Genomic DNA, 17,648 nt, shown 5'->3' with positions numbered 1-17,648 from the left:
TCTATGTTTCCGTCCTTAGGATCATTGTGATAAAGGTTATGATGGCCAAATTGCCCAAGGTTTTTGGCAAATGAACCCGGAGTAAGACTTGATTTTGACAGAGAGGTGATTAATGGTGCACATTTGGCAGGAAGACTGTGTTCAATTCTGTTCAGTTGATATTGAGGGTATTTTGTCAGAAATAATGACTCTGAAATATGAGGAAAATACTCTGTCTACAAGGGGAAGCTGCAGACAGAAGCTCTTGCCATATCTGAGCTTTGCTTCCATTAGTAACTCAGAATCAGTTAACCGGGAAATCAATCTAGGGTATGAAAAGGCAATGCCACCATGGAAAGTTAAATTGCACTTGCATTATCATAGTTAGAGTGCGGTGTATGACAAAATTGGAAAATATTAGTAATTATTATGGCAAGAGGAACACAATGCTCTAGTAACAAGAGAAAATCACTCATACATCCTTGTTTTTTTTTTTTTTTTTTACATTTGAAACAAAGAAAGGCCCAAACATAAAGAAAACATTCCCATATTGATATTATTCTGTATGTATCACTCACCTGTCTTTAATGTGTAATAATACAGTGCTTATTTTCATTTTTTAACTATTAATATTTTTAACAGAAAACCTAGCATTTATTCTATTATATTTGAGCATTTTTTGTCATAACCACCTAAGAATCATTCTGTTATTTATCTTCCTCATTATTTAAACTCTTCAGTCCATTGTGGTGTCGGAAATTGCAACTCAACTGTATTGAGTATGAAAGATACTGATAATTCATAACATTAAAATGTTATATTGCATAGGTCACCCTTGTGCCAGTAAGATAGTTCTGACCTATTGATAGAGGAACACTGAATGTGTCTTGCGGCATCTTGCACCAATATATTAGCAGATCTATCACTGTTTAAGGTGATGACTTTGGCAATCAAATTCCCCATATCTCAATATTAACTTGCATATGGGGAATGTGCAGGAATAACAACTCCAGTCTAGGAAAGCCTCACCATGCAAAGTATATGACATAAGGAGGACCTGTGATCAGTACAAAAAAAATATATTTTTTAATGTAAATGTAAATGTATAGTCAAATTTAGGTAGTATTTTTGTAGTTGTAGTTCTAGTAGTGTTTAAGTTTTCTTGCTATGCCCCATGTCCCCTTTCCCAAGATAAAAGGGTTTAATTATTTGTTTGACTATCTGTTCTTTTCACTGAATAGTTAGATAGGTTATTGGTTAAAGATTGGGTTATGAATGTCAGGCTCAGGGGGTGCGAATAAGAGAGTGAGGGAGCGTGAATCATGTTCAGGGGGGTAGTGATTATGAAGCTCTTTATCATACTGTAGCTAAGCATTAATCACCCATTCTGCAATAAGGTTCATTTTTTTGGACTGATGATAGGCCGTCCTGTTATTTTGTTCATGTTCACCAAACTTTTGCTGAAAGAAGACATTGGCTATAGTGAATACCATTGCTATGAAGCAGTGTGCAATGCAAACATTAATGTTTACATAGAGGAAACATGTCAAAAAACATTCACACTATTGCCACGGTTTCTTAGCAGAACATTGGCCAGAGCATCACACTGGCTACTTACATTCTGCTACAAGGTGAAAGGTGGTGGGGGAGCCCTAATTCCTAAATAGGAATAACCTTTATCTCTTTCAGTAATTTATTCTACAGTAGCTCTTCTGCAGGGTCTAACCAGATAACGTTTACTCTCCATGTGTCAGATCATTCTCTGTGTTGTGGACTGTGCTGAGCTGCAGCATGCACGCTTCCTCTTTACCCCACCCCTCCGTGTCTTGACTTATTGAAGTGCACAGCTCATTGCTGGAGACATATACATCAATCATGCATGGAGGGGTGGGTGTGGGAGAAGGTGTGAATTCTGTGGTTCAGCAATGCCTCCTTGATAGTTGATCTCTGAACATGATCTAGAGTTCACATATTTCCTTTTTGGAGTCTTTAGCGTCCTTAATCTTCTTACTGCTTCTTACTTACTTACTTACTACTTCTTACTTACTATCATTGGACCACTTTTAGTAGGTAGTGGCTACTGCACACCTTATCAAAGCCTCTAAGGGGTTTACTAATAACAATTTTCTTCCTCCAACACACCAACCTTTAAGAACTGACTGTACACATTCTGCCTAATATATCCCTCCTCATAACTGATTTCCATGGACAGAAGCAAAAACTTTCACTTTTATAGGTGGAAGTGATCAATTTAGAGATAGATAGATAGATAGATAGATAAAATCAGATAGATAAAAATACATGTTTGTGTAAGATTCCAGTCTACTATACTATAATCCAGATTACCAGGTGTACGGCATTATATATATATATATATATATATATATATATATATATATATATATATATATATCATTATATATATCTACACCATTATATTTTATATATACACACAGGGGCGGCCTGTGCAGCCGGTTCAGCTGCACAGGGGCCCAGCGTGGGAGGGGGCCCGGCCCGCCCTCACACGCTGGGCCGGTCCTACCATTGGACCCAGTGCACAGGGCCGCCATCAGGGGGTAAACCCATACACTTGTATGGGGCCCGGAGCTTCAGGGAGGCCCGGACGTCCCTGTACTTTTTTTTTTCCGGCTAGTCAGTGAGTGACTGCGACTGTCACTCACTGACTCCTGGCTGGGTACCTGTCAGAACTATGACCGGGGCCGGGCCTCATAGTCTGGGGGGCAGGACTATGAGGCCCGCTCTTTCTAGGGCGCGGGCCCCTTAAGAAGTACGGCAGGGCCGGACAGGCCAGGGGCTGATGGGAGTCGACGTGCCCCGCGCAGGCACGCAAGTCTACTCCTGTCACCTGACCTGTCCCAGCGCGATCTCCAGTCCATCATCTTCCCGACGGATCCTCCCCATGCAGTGACACTCTGACAGGAGCAGCAGCTGCACCGAACCCCGGCAGGGTGAGTGAACGGGGGTGTGTGTGTGTGGGGGTGGGGGGGGGGGTTGGATGGTGGCTATGTTGTTTGCAGACTACAATGGTGATGAGAGGTGCAGGGGAACTGGTGCTTGGGGTGTTATGGGGGTGATGAGAGGGGGGGGGGTTATGGGGGTAATGAGAGGTGCAGGGGGTGTTATGGGGGGATGAGAGGTGCAGGAGGGTGTTATGGGGGGATGAAAGGTGCATGGGGAGGTTATGGGGGTGATGAGAGGTGCAGGGGGTTATGGGGGTAATGAGAGGTGCAGGGGGTGTTATGGGGGTAATGAGAGGTGCAGGGGGTGTTATGGGGGGGATGAAAGGTGCATGGGGAGGTTATGGGGGTGATAAGAGGTGCAGGGGGGTTATGGGGGTGATGAGAGATGCAGGGGGGGTTATGGGGGTGATGAGAGATGCAGGGGGTGTTATGGGAGTGATGAGAGATGCAGGGGGTGTTATGGGGGTGATGAGGGGGGGGGTGTTATGGGGTGATGAGAGGTGCAGGGGGGTTATGGGGGTGATAAGAGGTGCAGGAGGGTGTTATGGGGGTGAAGAGAGGTGCAGGGGGGTGTTATGGGGGTGGTGAGATATGCAGGGGGCATTATAATAGTGATGAGGAGAGGTGCGGGGGTTATAGTAGTGATGAGGAGAGGTGCGGGGGTTATAGTAGTGATGAGGAGAGGTGCGGGGGTTATAGTAGTGATGAGGAGAGGTGTGTGGGGGGGTTATAGTAGTGATGAGGAGAGGTGTGTGGGGGGGGGTTATAGTAGTGATGAGGAGAGGTGCGGGGGGGTTATAGCAGTGATGAGGAGAGGTGCAGGGGTTATAGTAGTGATGAGGAGAGGTGTGGGGGGGTTAGAGTAGTGATGAGGAGAGGTGTGGGGGTGGTTATAGTAGTGTTGAGGAGAGGTTTGGCAGGGGTTATGGGGGTGATGAGGAATGATGAGGACACAGAGGATAAGAGGTATTATATTTAGTGGGTATAGTGTGTGGCAGGATTATATTTAGTGGGTACAGTGTATAGCAGTATTATATTCAGGGTACAGTGTGTGGCAGGATTATATTTAGTGGGTACAGTGTATAGCAGTATTATACTCAGGTTACAGTGTATAGCATTATTATATTCAGGGTACGGTGTGTGGCAGGATTATATTTAGTGGGCACAGTGTGTAGCAGTATTATATTCAGGGTACAGTGTATAGTATTATTATATTCAGGGTACAGTGTATAGCAGTATTATATTCAGGGTACAGTGTGTGGCAGTATTATATTTAGTGGGTACAATGTGTGGCAGTATTATATTCGGAGTACAGTGTGTGGCAGTATTATATTCAGGTTACAGTGTGTAGCAGGATTATATTTAGTGGATACAGTGTATAGCAGTATTATATTTAGTGGGTACAGTGTACAGCAGTATTGTATTCAGGTTACAGTGTCTGGCAATATTATATTTAGGGTACAGTGTGGGGCAGTATTTTATTTAGGGTACAGTGTGTGACAGTATTTTATTTAGGGTACTGTGTGGGGCAGTATTATATTTAGTGGGTACAGTGAATAGCAGTATTATATTTAGTGGGTACAGTGTATGGCAGTATGCTATTCATGGTACAGTGTGTGGCAGTATTATATTCAGGGTACAGTGTGTGGCAGGATTATATTCAGGGTACAGTGTGTGGCAGTATTATATTTAGTGGGTACAGTGTATAGCAGTATTATATTCAGGGTACAGTGTGGGGCAGTATTTTATTTAGGTTACACTTTCTGGCAAGGTTATAATGATTACTGTCTTCATGCAGAGGATGAGGATCTGCTGACAGTGAGGAGCCAATGATGTCTGCATGTCAGACTCTGCAGAGAAGATGGAGCTGGGGGAAGACCTGGTCTCTGGACGAGATGAAGAAGAAAAGAAGACGTCACTCAGGTCACTGACATCATTGTGTGTTCTTATGACTGTCCCATCAGAGCTGTAGTCACTTGTAAGTTCTGCAGTGATGATGGGTAAAACTGTGTCCAATCTGTGTCTCTTCAGCTGTTACAAAACTACAACTCCCATTGCCTGAGGCTCTCCAGACATGATGGGAGTTTTAGCTTTCCAACAGCTGGAGAACCACTTCAACCGAGGTGATCGGTGGGGGTCTCAGGCCTTGAGTTGTGTAAGGGGCCCAGAAATTTCTGATGGCAGCCCTGCCAGTGCACATATGACAGGGAAACCAGTCTTGCCCAGTCACTAAACTGCTACTTACCTCTGCCCATGGGGACTTCCTGGCTGAGGTGCGTGCAGTGAGTGACGTCATCGCAAGCACCTGGACGCTGACGTCCAGCGCAGAGCGTGCAATGATGTCACTTATAGCGCGCACCTCTGCCAGGAAGTCCCCATGGGCAAATGTAAGTAGTGCAGGCCAGGTAAGAGTGTGTGGGTGAGTGATAGTGTGTGTGTGTTTGTTTGTTGGGGTTATGCTACGCTACCTTATGTGGGGAATCTTTGCTACCTAATGTGGGGAATATATGCTATGCTACCTAATGTGGGGAATCTATGCTACCTAATGTGGGGAATATATGCTATGCTACCTAATGTGGGGAATCTATGCTACCTAATGTGGGGAATATATGCTATGCTACCTAATGTGGGGAATCTTTGCTACACTACCTAATGTGGGGAATATATGCTACGCTACCTAATGTGGGGAATCTATGCCATGCTACCTAATGTGGGGAATATATGCTATGCTATGCTACCTAATGTGGGGCTACGCTACCTAATGTAGGGAATCTATGCTACGCTACCTAATGTGGGGAATATATGCTGCGCTACCTAATGTGGGGAATATATGCTACGCTACCTAATGTGGGGAAATTATGCTACGTTACCTAATGTGGGGAAACTATGCAATGCTACCTAATGTGGGGAATATATGCTACATAATGTGGGGAAACTATGCTACCTAATGTGGGGAATCTATGCTACCTAATGTGGGGGAACTGCTGACTATCTGATGCAGATTAATGTGAGTTGCAGTGCAATTTTATGGCATATTACTTTTTTTTTTTTTTTGGGGGGGGGGGGGGCCCAGGCACATTCTTTGCACAGGGGCCCTCTGTTGTCTGTGTCCGCCCCTGTTGCACACACACACACACATATATATATATATATATATATATATATATAAATTTAACACATTTAGCATATCAGTCAACTACTTTGTTTGTGATTTATGTATGTGCTTCCTCCTATTTTCAGGCTGCATATATGTATATCTCCTTGAACAAAAAAAATGAAAATAAACATAAAAATACCCATTAATCAGCAAGGCTTTCAGAGCACAGATGAGCTAAAAATCATTAGCATATTCATTTTAGACCCACTAAAAGAAAATTTTAAATGAGGTGAAACACTTTAAAATGCATTTTTAGGAAGAGCTTTGTAATTACTCAAGGGAGGTTGAGAATAGAGGAGAGGAAAATTAAAAAGATAAGATACAGTTTATATTCTAGAGTCTACAGTACAGCTATAGCAATAAAGGTTTGCATGCAGAATGAAAGGCATTAAGTTCCTTCAAGAATCTATTATGTAATATCAAAAGCAGCACATATTCTGACTCATATAGGAGAACGCAGCATTGTATGGGAGATTCGTAAAGAGATCCTAAATGAGCTCTAGAAAAAAAATGACATTAAGGAATCCCAAATACAAGCTAGCGATCATATATCACAGTTATATTGACTAATAAATTGGTCATTGTTTTATTTAGTATTTCCCAGGTTATACAATTGTACTGTATTATGCAACCTATAGCCTACATGAGAATGCAGTTTCAAAGTTCTGCTCAGTAGGGTCATTGTAATAATAAAGGAACACTCCAGGCAAAATTTACAAACTACATTATGCTTATGGCAGTGCCTGAGGGAGCTGTGTATGACAGACTCAGTGACTACCTTTAGACAGCCAGGCCAGGGCAGAGTGATAACATCTTCCGTGGCACCAAGAACCGGTCTATCCCTCCAGACCACCTCTTGACTATCTACTACTCCACTTATTTCTTGTTCCCTTCTTTATGCTACAGTTGTCACTTTTCCTTGTAAAGTCCAATGAGCTGAATCCTCTCCCTTTTTAAGGAAGTAAGGTTTAGGGGTATGACATATCTACAATGCCCTCGATTTCTATTCACTAATTTCAAGTGGATTATGTGGGTGCTGTATAAATAAACAATAATAGTATTCTCATAATGGTTAAATATCGATTAAGTGCAATATTGTTTATCAAATATTATTCTTACAGTTTTTTATTTTGTGAAACAACTTTTAAAAGTATCCTCCAAACTTAAAATTTGCAGTTATAATGAAGAAAAAAAAACATCTTACCGCTGACTTTGCTCATTCCTAGGACAATATCTTCGTAAACTAGCGATAAAATAAAACATTAAATCAAACACGTACAAATATATATTCCATTTTACCATGAGATATAAGATGAGATATATAATTCTAAGCATAAGTAAATGTGTATCTACAGAAGGAACATTTCTGTTTTAGTCAAGCATGTGATGATGACTGTGACATGAAAAAAGCCAAGCATTAATCTTTCTCAATACATTCTTAACAAAAAAAAAATACTGCCGGATTTCCTATTGGACTTTGTTTATACAGCAAAACCCTAATTGCTGTTTCAAGAAAAATGTTTAGTCAGGTAAATGTCAACAAAAAGATAATTCTTCACGGACTGGATGGTTATTACAGACTGCAAAAACAGTTAAGCTGGAAATTGAACACTAAGATAGAAATGCATAAATGAATATATTTATGGGAAGTGACATGATGCATAGTCATATAAAAAAAACTGTTTCCCAAGATCAGCCAGAAAGTTTTCCACTAAATATAAAGGAAGAAGAACAGTTGAAAATTCAACATTCAATGTTTACATATGTGGTTTGACTTTATGTTTCATATATTTTTTTTAACTTGCTTCTTTTATGTCTATTTATTTATTGTTGATATTGTCCCACAAAGGGAGTAATAAAAAGTTCTAGTTGTATAGATACATTTCTATTTAATGGAAGTGTCCACAGGCCTAGAAGTATTAGTGGGCTGATCTGGACACCCTTTTCCATATGTTCAATTACCGTATATACTCGAGCATAAGCTGACCCGAATATAAGCCGAGGCCCCTAATTGCACTCCAAAAACCCAGGAAAAGTCATTGACTCGACTATAAGCCTAGGGTGGGAAATACATCATCCCCCCATGTCACCATCCCCCCGTCATCATCCAGACCCCCATCATTAACACCCCATCATCATTCCCCCCTGTCATCATCCAGACCCCCGTCATTAACACCCCCGTCATCATCACCCTGTCATTATCACCCCCATCATCATCACCCTGTCATTTTCACCCCTGTCATCATCACCCCGTCATCATCACACTGTCATCATCCTCCCTGTCATCATCCAGAACCCCCGTCATCATCACCCTGCCATCATCCCCCCCTGTCATCATCCAGACCCCTGTCATCATTCCTCCCCTTCATCATCACCGCCTGTCAATCCCTTTCAGTGGTCTTCAACCTGCGGACCTCCAGATGTTGCAAAACTACAACTCCCAGCATGCCCGGACAGCCATTGGATGTCCGGGCATGCTGGGAGTTGTAGTTTTGAAACATCTGGAGGTCCACAGGTTGAAGACCACTGCGGCCTCCGTCATCATCCAGACCCCCCTTTAAGTTTTCTTCTCACCTCCCCTCGGTGGGAAGGAAGTGTGAGCTGGTTTGGGCCATCTATGCTGCAGGGACCGTCCGGTGGGGAGGATTAGTCGTTCCGGGCTGTCCATTTTCACCGGGAGGCCCCGGCCAAGCCAGCCCCGGCCTAGTGACGTTGCCTTGACGACGACACACAGGGACATTCATGTGCAGGTAAATCTGCTGCGCACGGACGTCCTTGTGCGGCGTTGTCAAGGCAACTTCACTAGGCCGGGGCCGGCCGGGAGCAGAGAAGACTGCCTCCTGGTGAAAATGGACAGCCCGGAACGACTAACCCTCCCCACCAGATGGTCCCTGCAGCATAGATGGCCCAGACCAGCTCACCCTTCCTTCCCACTGTGGGGAGGTGAGTAGAAAACTTAAAGGGGGGTCTGGATGATGATGAAGGCCGCAGTGGTCTTCAACCTGCGGACCTCCAGATGTTTCAAAACTACAACTCCCAGCATGCCCGGACAGCCGATGGCTGTCCGGGCATGCTGGGAGTTGTAGTTTTGCAACATCTGGAGGTGCGCAGGTTGAAGACCACTGAGAAAGGATTGACAGGCAGAGAGTTCACTCGAGTATAAGCCAAGGGGGGCGTTTTCAGCACGAAAAATCGAGCATATACGGTAGTCAATTAAAACAGATTTACATAAACCAATATCTCTAGCTGACAAAATTCAGGTTTATGGTATATAAATGTGCTGTCACCCGTTTGATGGCAATCGGTAATGCTTTCTGCATTCCCGGTGTAAGAAATGTACTTTGTTCTGCTGCAGGACAGTCATTTTTTTGCTGCATGCATTCAGCTATACATTGACTATCTGAATATTAATGAATGGGACGGTGATGGGGAGTGATAACTGTACAAGTGCAGAAGTTCTGCAGGCATCATTAGGTGTCATTAGCCCAAGCCTCATCCATATGTCAACCTTCGTACGGCTTTCACACTTAGATTGATGCCGACTAGATACATACTGAATGGCTAGATTCCTAATATTAACATGTTTGCTAAATATGTGTGGATTAAATAGCAGAATATGAATTACTATCTGTTTTATTTTGCTGTCAGAGCTTACAAGTAAACAAATGATGTCCTCTGAGAGATACGTCCCTATGTATTTGGGCATCTGGCCATAATCAATGTACAGTCTACAGACCAAGGTGAGTATTATACATGGTAGAATAAGGTAGTACATCTCTGTCCTTTACCGTCAGGATTATTTAACATCACTGTGTTGTTTTGTTTTTCTGAGATTGTTGCAGTATCTCATGCAGTAAAGAAAAATGTGATTTTACCTTTTCCAGAGAGTTCAAGAATAGATACATCTTGGCCTCTATCATCTTTCAGTGAAGCCTTATATTCACCTTGATCTTTTTTAGTCAGCTATAAATGTAATAGAAAAGTCATGAAGGATTCATTTCTACATTGAAATAAAAAAAGTTAAAGCAGGATGGTAAAGGAAAACACAACACTGTATTACAGATGTTTTTTTTTTTTTTTCCAATGCCAATGCTTATGCAATTGTTTTCTTATTTTATATCACTTTAGATCAGGGGTCTCAAACTCCCGGCCACAGGGCTAAATGCCAGAAAGCAGGGCTAAGTGCTGGAAGACTTCACACACTTCAGCAAACACTGCTACATGGGACATATGACGGGGCAACCAGTCTTGCCCCAACACTAAACTGCTGCTTACATCTGCCTGAGGGGACTTCCTGGCGGAGGTGCACGCTGGTGAGTGACGTCATCGCAAGTGTTGTGCAGGATGCCGACGTCCTGCGCAGCGCGTGCGATGACGTCACTTATAGTGCGCACCTCTGCCAAGAAGTCCCTGCAGGCAGATGTAAGTATCGCAGTCCAAGGGGGGAATCTGTGCTCCGGCAACCTAATGTGGGGAATCTGTGCTATGGCTACCTAATGTGGGGAATCTGTGCTAAGGCTACCTAATGTGGGGAAACTGTGCTAAGGCTACCTAATGTGGGGAAACTGTGCTAAGGCTACCTAATGTGGGGAAACTGTGCTAAGGCTACCTAATGTGGGGAAACTGCTACAACTACCTAATGTGGGGAAACTGTGCTACGGCTACCTAATGTGGGGAAACTATGCTACCTTCCTAATGTGGGGAAACTGCTGCCTACCTAATGCTTCCCCCCCCCCCAGCAGTAGCACCCCCATCATCCGTCAGCTCATGCTATTACCACAGAGGGGTAGGGGGAATGGAGGGGGGGTTGCTGGTGGATGAAGGGGTGCTACTGCTGGTGGGGGATGTTACTGGTGGATTATGGGGGTGCTACTGCTGGTGGGGGGTTTTGCTGGTGAATGATGAGGGGTGCATGATGGGGGCAATATATGTGAGGGGCGCATGATGGGGGCACATGTGAGGGGCGCATGCAGCCCAGCCTCACCCAGCCGCTACCTCTAGTGGCCCCCAGATAATTTGAGTTTGAGACACCTGCTTTGCATCAATTGTCTATGTGGATGCATTTCAGGGGATTGAGAAACATGTTTCACAGCACAACAGGCTCACATCATTAGTTTTCTTCAAGAGTTGTTTAGAGAAATATATAGTTTATGCAAATGAATAAGATTGAGCTGCAGTACCAGACACATGCTTGGGAAAAAAAGTGGCACTGTTCATAGAAAAAAGCAAAACATATTCCCAGATTTTATATAACCACTTTATCTTGGTCCAAAGTGTAAACAGCAGATGGTTTATTACTTGTATTATATTCTTCTCTGAAACAAATGAGACTGTACCTTAGGAATGCGGAATATGCACACTCCTTGCTGCAGATCTGGAACATCCAGGGCTTCGACTGGTATCTCATCCTTATACCACTTAAATACTGTTTCCTTCTTTGTGTTTGCTACCTGAAAAAACAATATATTAAATAATGAAAATATTGTTTTACTGAAAAAGTAGTAGATGCTTAAAACAAACGTCCAGCAGTTGGGGTTGGTAAATTCTCAGTAACTGAATATAAATCTCCCTAATATATGAGTGACAAGAAACTAATCAGACTATGGACCAGGTGGATTTTTTCTGATGATAATCTTCTATGTTTTACATGAATCTCCTAAAGTATATTTACGTTAAATTCCAGCTAAACTTTCATTGATTTACTCTTTAATTTGTCTGTCTGTATTACTCAATGTTAAAAGAGCAATGATCTATTACAAGATAGTAGTAGACAGATGTAAAATTTAGGGAAAAAAAGCTATTTGGGAGTGAATACATATAAAATATGTGGAAGGATAAAACTAATGGTAAAAAATTATGTTATACGATAGTAAACTAGAAGTGTAGTATGATAAATCGGTTGTGCAACAAAAAAATTTCTCCTCCGGCCATCCCCGAGCACGGACCGTGGCCTGACACGCATTCTTAATGCATCTCTATGGCAGAGCCAGATATACACAAGTGCTGTACTAGTGTATTTCTGGCTCACCCATAGAGATGAATAGAGGGTGCGTGCCAACCCCCTCGCTCCATGCATGGGGAAAGAGCGGTCAAACCCCCCGCGATCAACTACTTACTATCCTGTGGATAGGGGATAAGTTTATTTCCACTGCACAACCTGTTAAAGGAAACCTGTTAGCTTAAGATTCTCTGCTGAATTCAGTGAATCGTGTGCAGGAGATGGGGCTTCACCAATACAATTTGCATATTCATTGTCCGTTACTCCACATCCTAGTGGAGTCACAGACAAAGGATATGTAAGTTGAGCTGGCGAAGCCCCGGCCACTGGGCGCAATTCACTAAATTCAGCAGAGGATCTTCTGGGGGACATATCTGACGAAGCGCCATAGCGGAACATACTTGGGGTAAGTGCATGCCGGTATTGACTCTGCATTTGATGTCGGTTTTCCTTTCATTGTTTCCTTGTGGTGAAGGTTATATGTACACTATAGGCTAATATGATTTGTGTATTCATTGTTCCTCATTTAGGTATTCCCTTTGGTTAAATTATCCTGTTAAGTATTTGTTACCTCAAGTTGGGATATCAATGTTATTGTCTTTATCATGTGCATGTCTCCAGCGATGTATTTAGTGCCTCCATTTTTAAACATATTGTTTATATGTTTATGAATTGATCCTTAACCCCTTCCCTCTTTGGCGAATTTTCATTTTTGCACTTTTGTTTTTTCCTCCTCACCTTCTAAAAATCATAACACTTTCAATTTTCTACCTAAAATCCATATGAAGGCGTAATACCATTAATAATTTCACCACAAAATCTACGGCAAAACCAGAAAAAAATTATTTGTGGGGCAAAATTGAATGAAAAAAAAAAGCCATTTTGTAATTTATATAGGTTTGATTTTATTTTACTACTAAAAAGATATTATGACTACATGCACCAAAATTAATATGTTGAAAAATGTCCTCTTCTGACCCCTATAACTTAGGGGGCAGTATGAGCGCTAATTTTTTGCACAATGATCTGAAGTTTTTATCGGTACCATTTTTGTTTTGATCAGACTTTTTGATCACTTTTTATTTATTTTTTATGGCATAAAAGTGTCCAAAAAAGCAACCAAAAATACGCTATGTTGGACTTTGGATTTTTTTTTTACATGTACGGCATTGACCGTGCGGTTTAATTAACGATATATTTTTTATAGTGTGGACATTTACCCACGCGGTGATACCACATATGTTTATTTTTATTTATAGTTTTTTTTTATGGGAAAAGGAAGGTGATTCAAACTTTTATTAGGGAAGGGGTTAAATCACATTTATTAACTTTCTTATTTACACTTTTTTTTGCAGTGTTATAGCCCCCATAGGGGGCTATAACATGCAATACACTGATCACTTACACTGATCAGTGATATGCCATAGCATAGCATTGATCAGTTTTTCTGCCGCTTGACTGCTCCTGCCTGGTTCTCAGGCACGGAGCAGTAATTCAGCAATTGGACAACAAGGAGGCAGGTAGGAATCCTCCTCATGTCCTGCAAGCTGTTCAGGATGCAGGGATTTCACAGCGGCGGTCCCGAACAGCTCCACTGAGCTAACTGGCAATGTTTACTTTCCTTTTAGATGTGGCGATCAAGTTTGATCGCCGCATCTAAAGGGTTAATGCCAGACATAAGCCCGATCGGCAATGTCCGGCATTAGCCATGGGTCCACCACCTGCGTAGTGCGCTTCATACCTTGGGAGAAGCAAATTGACGTGAATGTGCACCCATTTGCAGTAAGGGGTTAATAAAGATTTGTTTTATTTCCCTATTTGTGTTATGCACTTTTCTTTGGAGGTTTGGGGACATATCTCCGTAACTACTGGACATATTCAAGTAATGACCTCTTGTTGGACTCCTGTTCACCTACACCATATTCCAGGGTATTGAGTTTAGTGTGGGTGAAAAGGATAAAAGGTTTTCTTGAAAGAACAAAATTAAAGCTTTACCTTTACTCTTTTTATTTTATAACATATATTTTATTTTTTATTGTAAATACAGCGTTACATCAGTACATGCCATATAGAAGTAACAAACACACATTCATAGAAGCCATTGAGCAGGAGATACTGTACTGAGGAAACACAGAATAACATGAGAGGGCCATTCATTAAAGGATGTTACTAGTCACACAAATTTACTGTTATTCTAAACATATGTTAAAGACAAACAAAAATTTACAGATATATTAAAAAGTTTTAAAAAGGCCCATTATTATTGTACAAACATAAAATATACATGAGAGAGAATAGTTAGTGCAGCACCATTCAGCAATTTGTGGTGCAGAAAAAATACTCAAAGTACAGTATCCTTATATATCAATGTCTGTAGACAGATGTCAATAGATGGGTGTTTCAAGTGTATGTTAGATGGTTGTTTGATAACATCAGAGGCATTGTTGGGGGGGGGGGGCTAACAGGGCTGTAGCCCCAGGTTTCAGGCCCATAGCCCCGGGTCTCTGGCTACTGCTGTTTTTCTTTTTTTATTGCCACCGCTGCTTTAAGACAGCGGTGGCTTCTGGGAAGTGATATGATGCTCCTGGTACCTGTCAGCCCCACTGTTCTCCCACCCTCCGCACATAGTCAGGGTCTCAGAAAATTTTCAGGCTAAGCTAAGCACAGAGAGCAGGACAACAGCATCTTCTCACGGAAGATAGACCTGCTCCCTATCGCCTGTGCTGCACATCTACTGGCCAGTCCACTACTCACACAGCTACCCCAGCACCACCTCCCCCCCTTCCCTCTGGACATCTCCCCATTGCTGACATCGCCCTGCTGCCTCCTTTGCCTGCTACCATTACGAAACTACAACTCCCAGCATACCCTGACAGTGAGGACATGTTGGGGGTTTTAGTTTTTTGACAGCTGGGGAGTCATAGGTTGGGGATTGCTGTATCCCAATAAAGCAGTCCCCAGCCTGTGGCTTCTTAGCATTAGCGAAACTACAACTCCCAGCATGCCCTGACAGTGAGGACATGCTGGGGATTGTAGTTTTGAAACAGCTGGGGATAGGCACCTTGAATGTATGCACTAATTTACTTGCTGCAGCTTACATTCACGGCACATATACCTAAGGGGTTAAGAAAGAAAAAAAATGTACGAAGTTCCCCCTTTATTTGCTAACCAGCCAGGTTGAACCCTCCCTGATAAAAATTGTCACCTTTTCCCATAAAAAAATTTAAAAATTTGAAAAAATATAATAAGAGACCACTGCATATCTTGCATTGCTGCATGCGTATATGTCCGATTTTTTAAAATATGTTTTTCATCTCACGCGGTGAACGGAGTAATCTAAGAAAATGCCAAAATTGATGATTTATCCCAGAAAAATGTATTGAAAAGTGATCAAAAAGCCAGAACTGCACAAGAGTGGTACCATTGAAAACTATAGCTCATGGCACAAAGAAACAAAAGTAAACTAAGTTCTGTATCATTGGAAACATACTGACGCATAGAATAAAGTTAATTTGCCCATAGAATAAAGTTAATATGAAACCACCTGGTCCCCCTAACCTGTCCACCACTTATTCCCCCCCTGCACAACCTGAGGACACTACATAATTCCCACACCATGCACTACCGTTTTACACTCTCACCTAACACGGTCCAGTCAGAGTTTGCGGAGGGATGGATCCCGACGTCTGACCCGGTGTGTATGCGGTTTGGTTATCAATCTGCAAACTATTTTCTTCTCTGCCTCTCCCTTCTTTGCTACCCCTTCTATCTCTCCCCTCCTGTCGCTTCTTCCCCCCTTCTTTTATACCCTACTTGCATTTGTATGGTGGACCATACCACCCTGCTTTGCCTATGACTACTGTGATTCTCTACACGCCTGCCATTGGGCTTGTTTACTCCCTCTTGATGTCATACGTCTCTGCCTCTACCATTGATGATCTTCTTCTCTCTTTGAGATTTAAAGGGGTATTCCAGGCAAAACCTTTATATATATATATATATATATATATATATATATATATATATATATATCAACTGGCTCCGGAAAGTTAAACAGATTTGTAAATTACTTCTATTAAAAAATCTTAATCCTTTCAATAGTTATTAGCTTCTGAAGTTTTCTGTTTAACTGCTCAATGATGATGTCACATCCCGGGAGCTGTGCATGATGGGAGAATATCCCCATAGGAACTGCACAGCTCCCGGGACGTGAGTCATCAGAGAGCAGTTAGACAGAAAACAACAACTCAACTTCAGAAACTAATAACTATTGGAAGGATTAAGATTTTTTAATAGAAGTAATTTACAAATCTGTTTAATTTTCCGGAGCCAGTTGATATATAAAAAAAAGTTTTGGCCTGGAATACCCCTTTAACGTTGATATTTTCTGTTTTAATATAGGAGTGTTTTTGGTCCTATTGAGACACAGTATTGTCCTCTCAACTGTAGTTCATGACTCCCTGCGTGGAGCCCAATATTGTGGTCTTCCTTGTTTTCATGGATCTCTGGCCCTCGGGCCTTGTCTTTTTCATTGTTTTAAAAGTTTAATAAAACCTTACTTTAAAAAAATAAAATAAATAAAATAAAAGAATAAAGTTAATTTTACCGAATTGTTAAGTTGTAAAAAATTATTACCCCACAAAATTGTGCAATTTCATATTTTTTTTAGAGTTTGCACTACATATAGTTTTTTCTGGCTTTGTAATGGATTATAGGATGAAATAAAGTATGTAAATTAAAAGTACAAAATGTTCCACTAGAAAATAAGCCCCTCACAATGCAATCAGAAGAAAAATGAAGTTATGGTTGTCAGAACATTGCTACACAAAAAAAAGAAAACACGATTTATTTATTTTTTTAAAGGAAAGAACGTAAAAAGCTATATGAATTGGGTATCGCCATAATTGTACCAACCCACAAAAGAAAGATAACGTTATTTTTACCGTACAGTGAACACCATTAAAAAGAAAAGTACAATTTTAAAGTTTTTCCACAAAAAAAGCTGCCTGTAACATCTAAAATTTACCACTAATATAAAGTTCAAAATGTCACAAAAAAACTATCTCAGAATCGCCTAACTCAGAAAAAGCATTTCAAAGTTATTACCACTTAAAGAGACACAGGTTAGATTGGAAAAATGGGGCTTGATCATAAAGGTAAAAATGAAACGTCACTGATGTGAAACAGTCTTTTGTTCCTTTGCTGCGCTCCTGATTGCTGTTTTGGCCGCTTTCTATCCCTGCCTGCACTGGGTGTATTGTTGCTATGTGACTATTGAAGCTTCAATAGAGTACAGTTACCGTATTTATCGGGGTATACCACGCACCGGCCTATAACACGCACCCTCATTTTACCAAGGATATTTGGGTAAAAAAAGTTTTTTACCCAAATATCCATGGTAAAATGAGGGTGCGTGTGTGCGCGTGTATACCCCGATACACCCCCAGGAAAGGCAGGGGGAGAGAGGCCGTCGCTGCCCGCTTCTTTCCCCATGCCTTTCCTGGGGTCTAGAGCCCTGCTGCCGGCCCTTCTC

At 41.7% G+C, this 17,648-nt stretch overlaps 1 protein-coding gene across 6 annotated transcripts in view; it reads right to left on the bottom strand.

Annotated features, from left to right (window-relative positions):
* The window catches only part of MYOM2 (myomesin 2), a 158,476-nt gene that overhangs the window by 33,530 nt on the left and 107,298 nt on the right, over positions 1 to 17,648 (bottom strand). For all 6 annotated transcript variants that reach the window (XR_008891211.1, XM_056565676.1, XM_056565678.1 and 3 more), the window contains 3 exons: positions 11,454 to 11,567; positions 9,993 to 10,080; positions 7,322 to 7,360 (listed from right to left, as the gene is read on the bottom strand). Coding sequence is in view for 5 of the 6 variants with exons in the window: in XM_056565676.1 (XP_056421651.1) it covers positions 7,322 to 7,360; positions 9,993 to 10,080; positions 11,454 to 11,567 (241 nt within the window). In the remaining variant the exon portion in view is untranslated. The remainder of the gene's footprint in view (positions 1 to 7,321; positions 7,361 to 9,992; positions 10,081 to 11,453; positions 11,568 to 17,648) is intronic.

The sequence above is a fragment of the Hyla sarda genome, chromosome 3 (genome assembly GCF_029499605.1).
Source record: "Hyla sarda isolate aHylSar1 chromosome 3, aHylSar1.hap1, whole genome shotgun sequence".
In the NCBI taxonomy this organism is placed as follows: domain Eukaryota; kingdom Metazoa; phylum Chordata; class Amphibia; order Anura; family Hylidae; genus Hyla; species Hyla sarda.
Note: the sequence above shows the minus strand (reverse complement) of the source record. Positions and strands in the feature narration are given on the sequence as shown.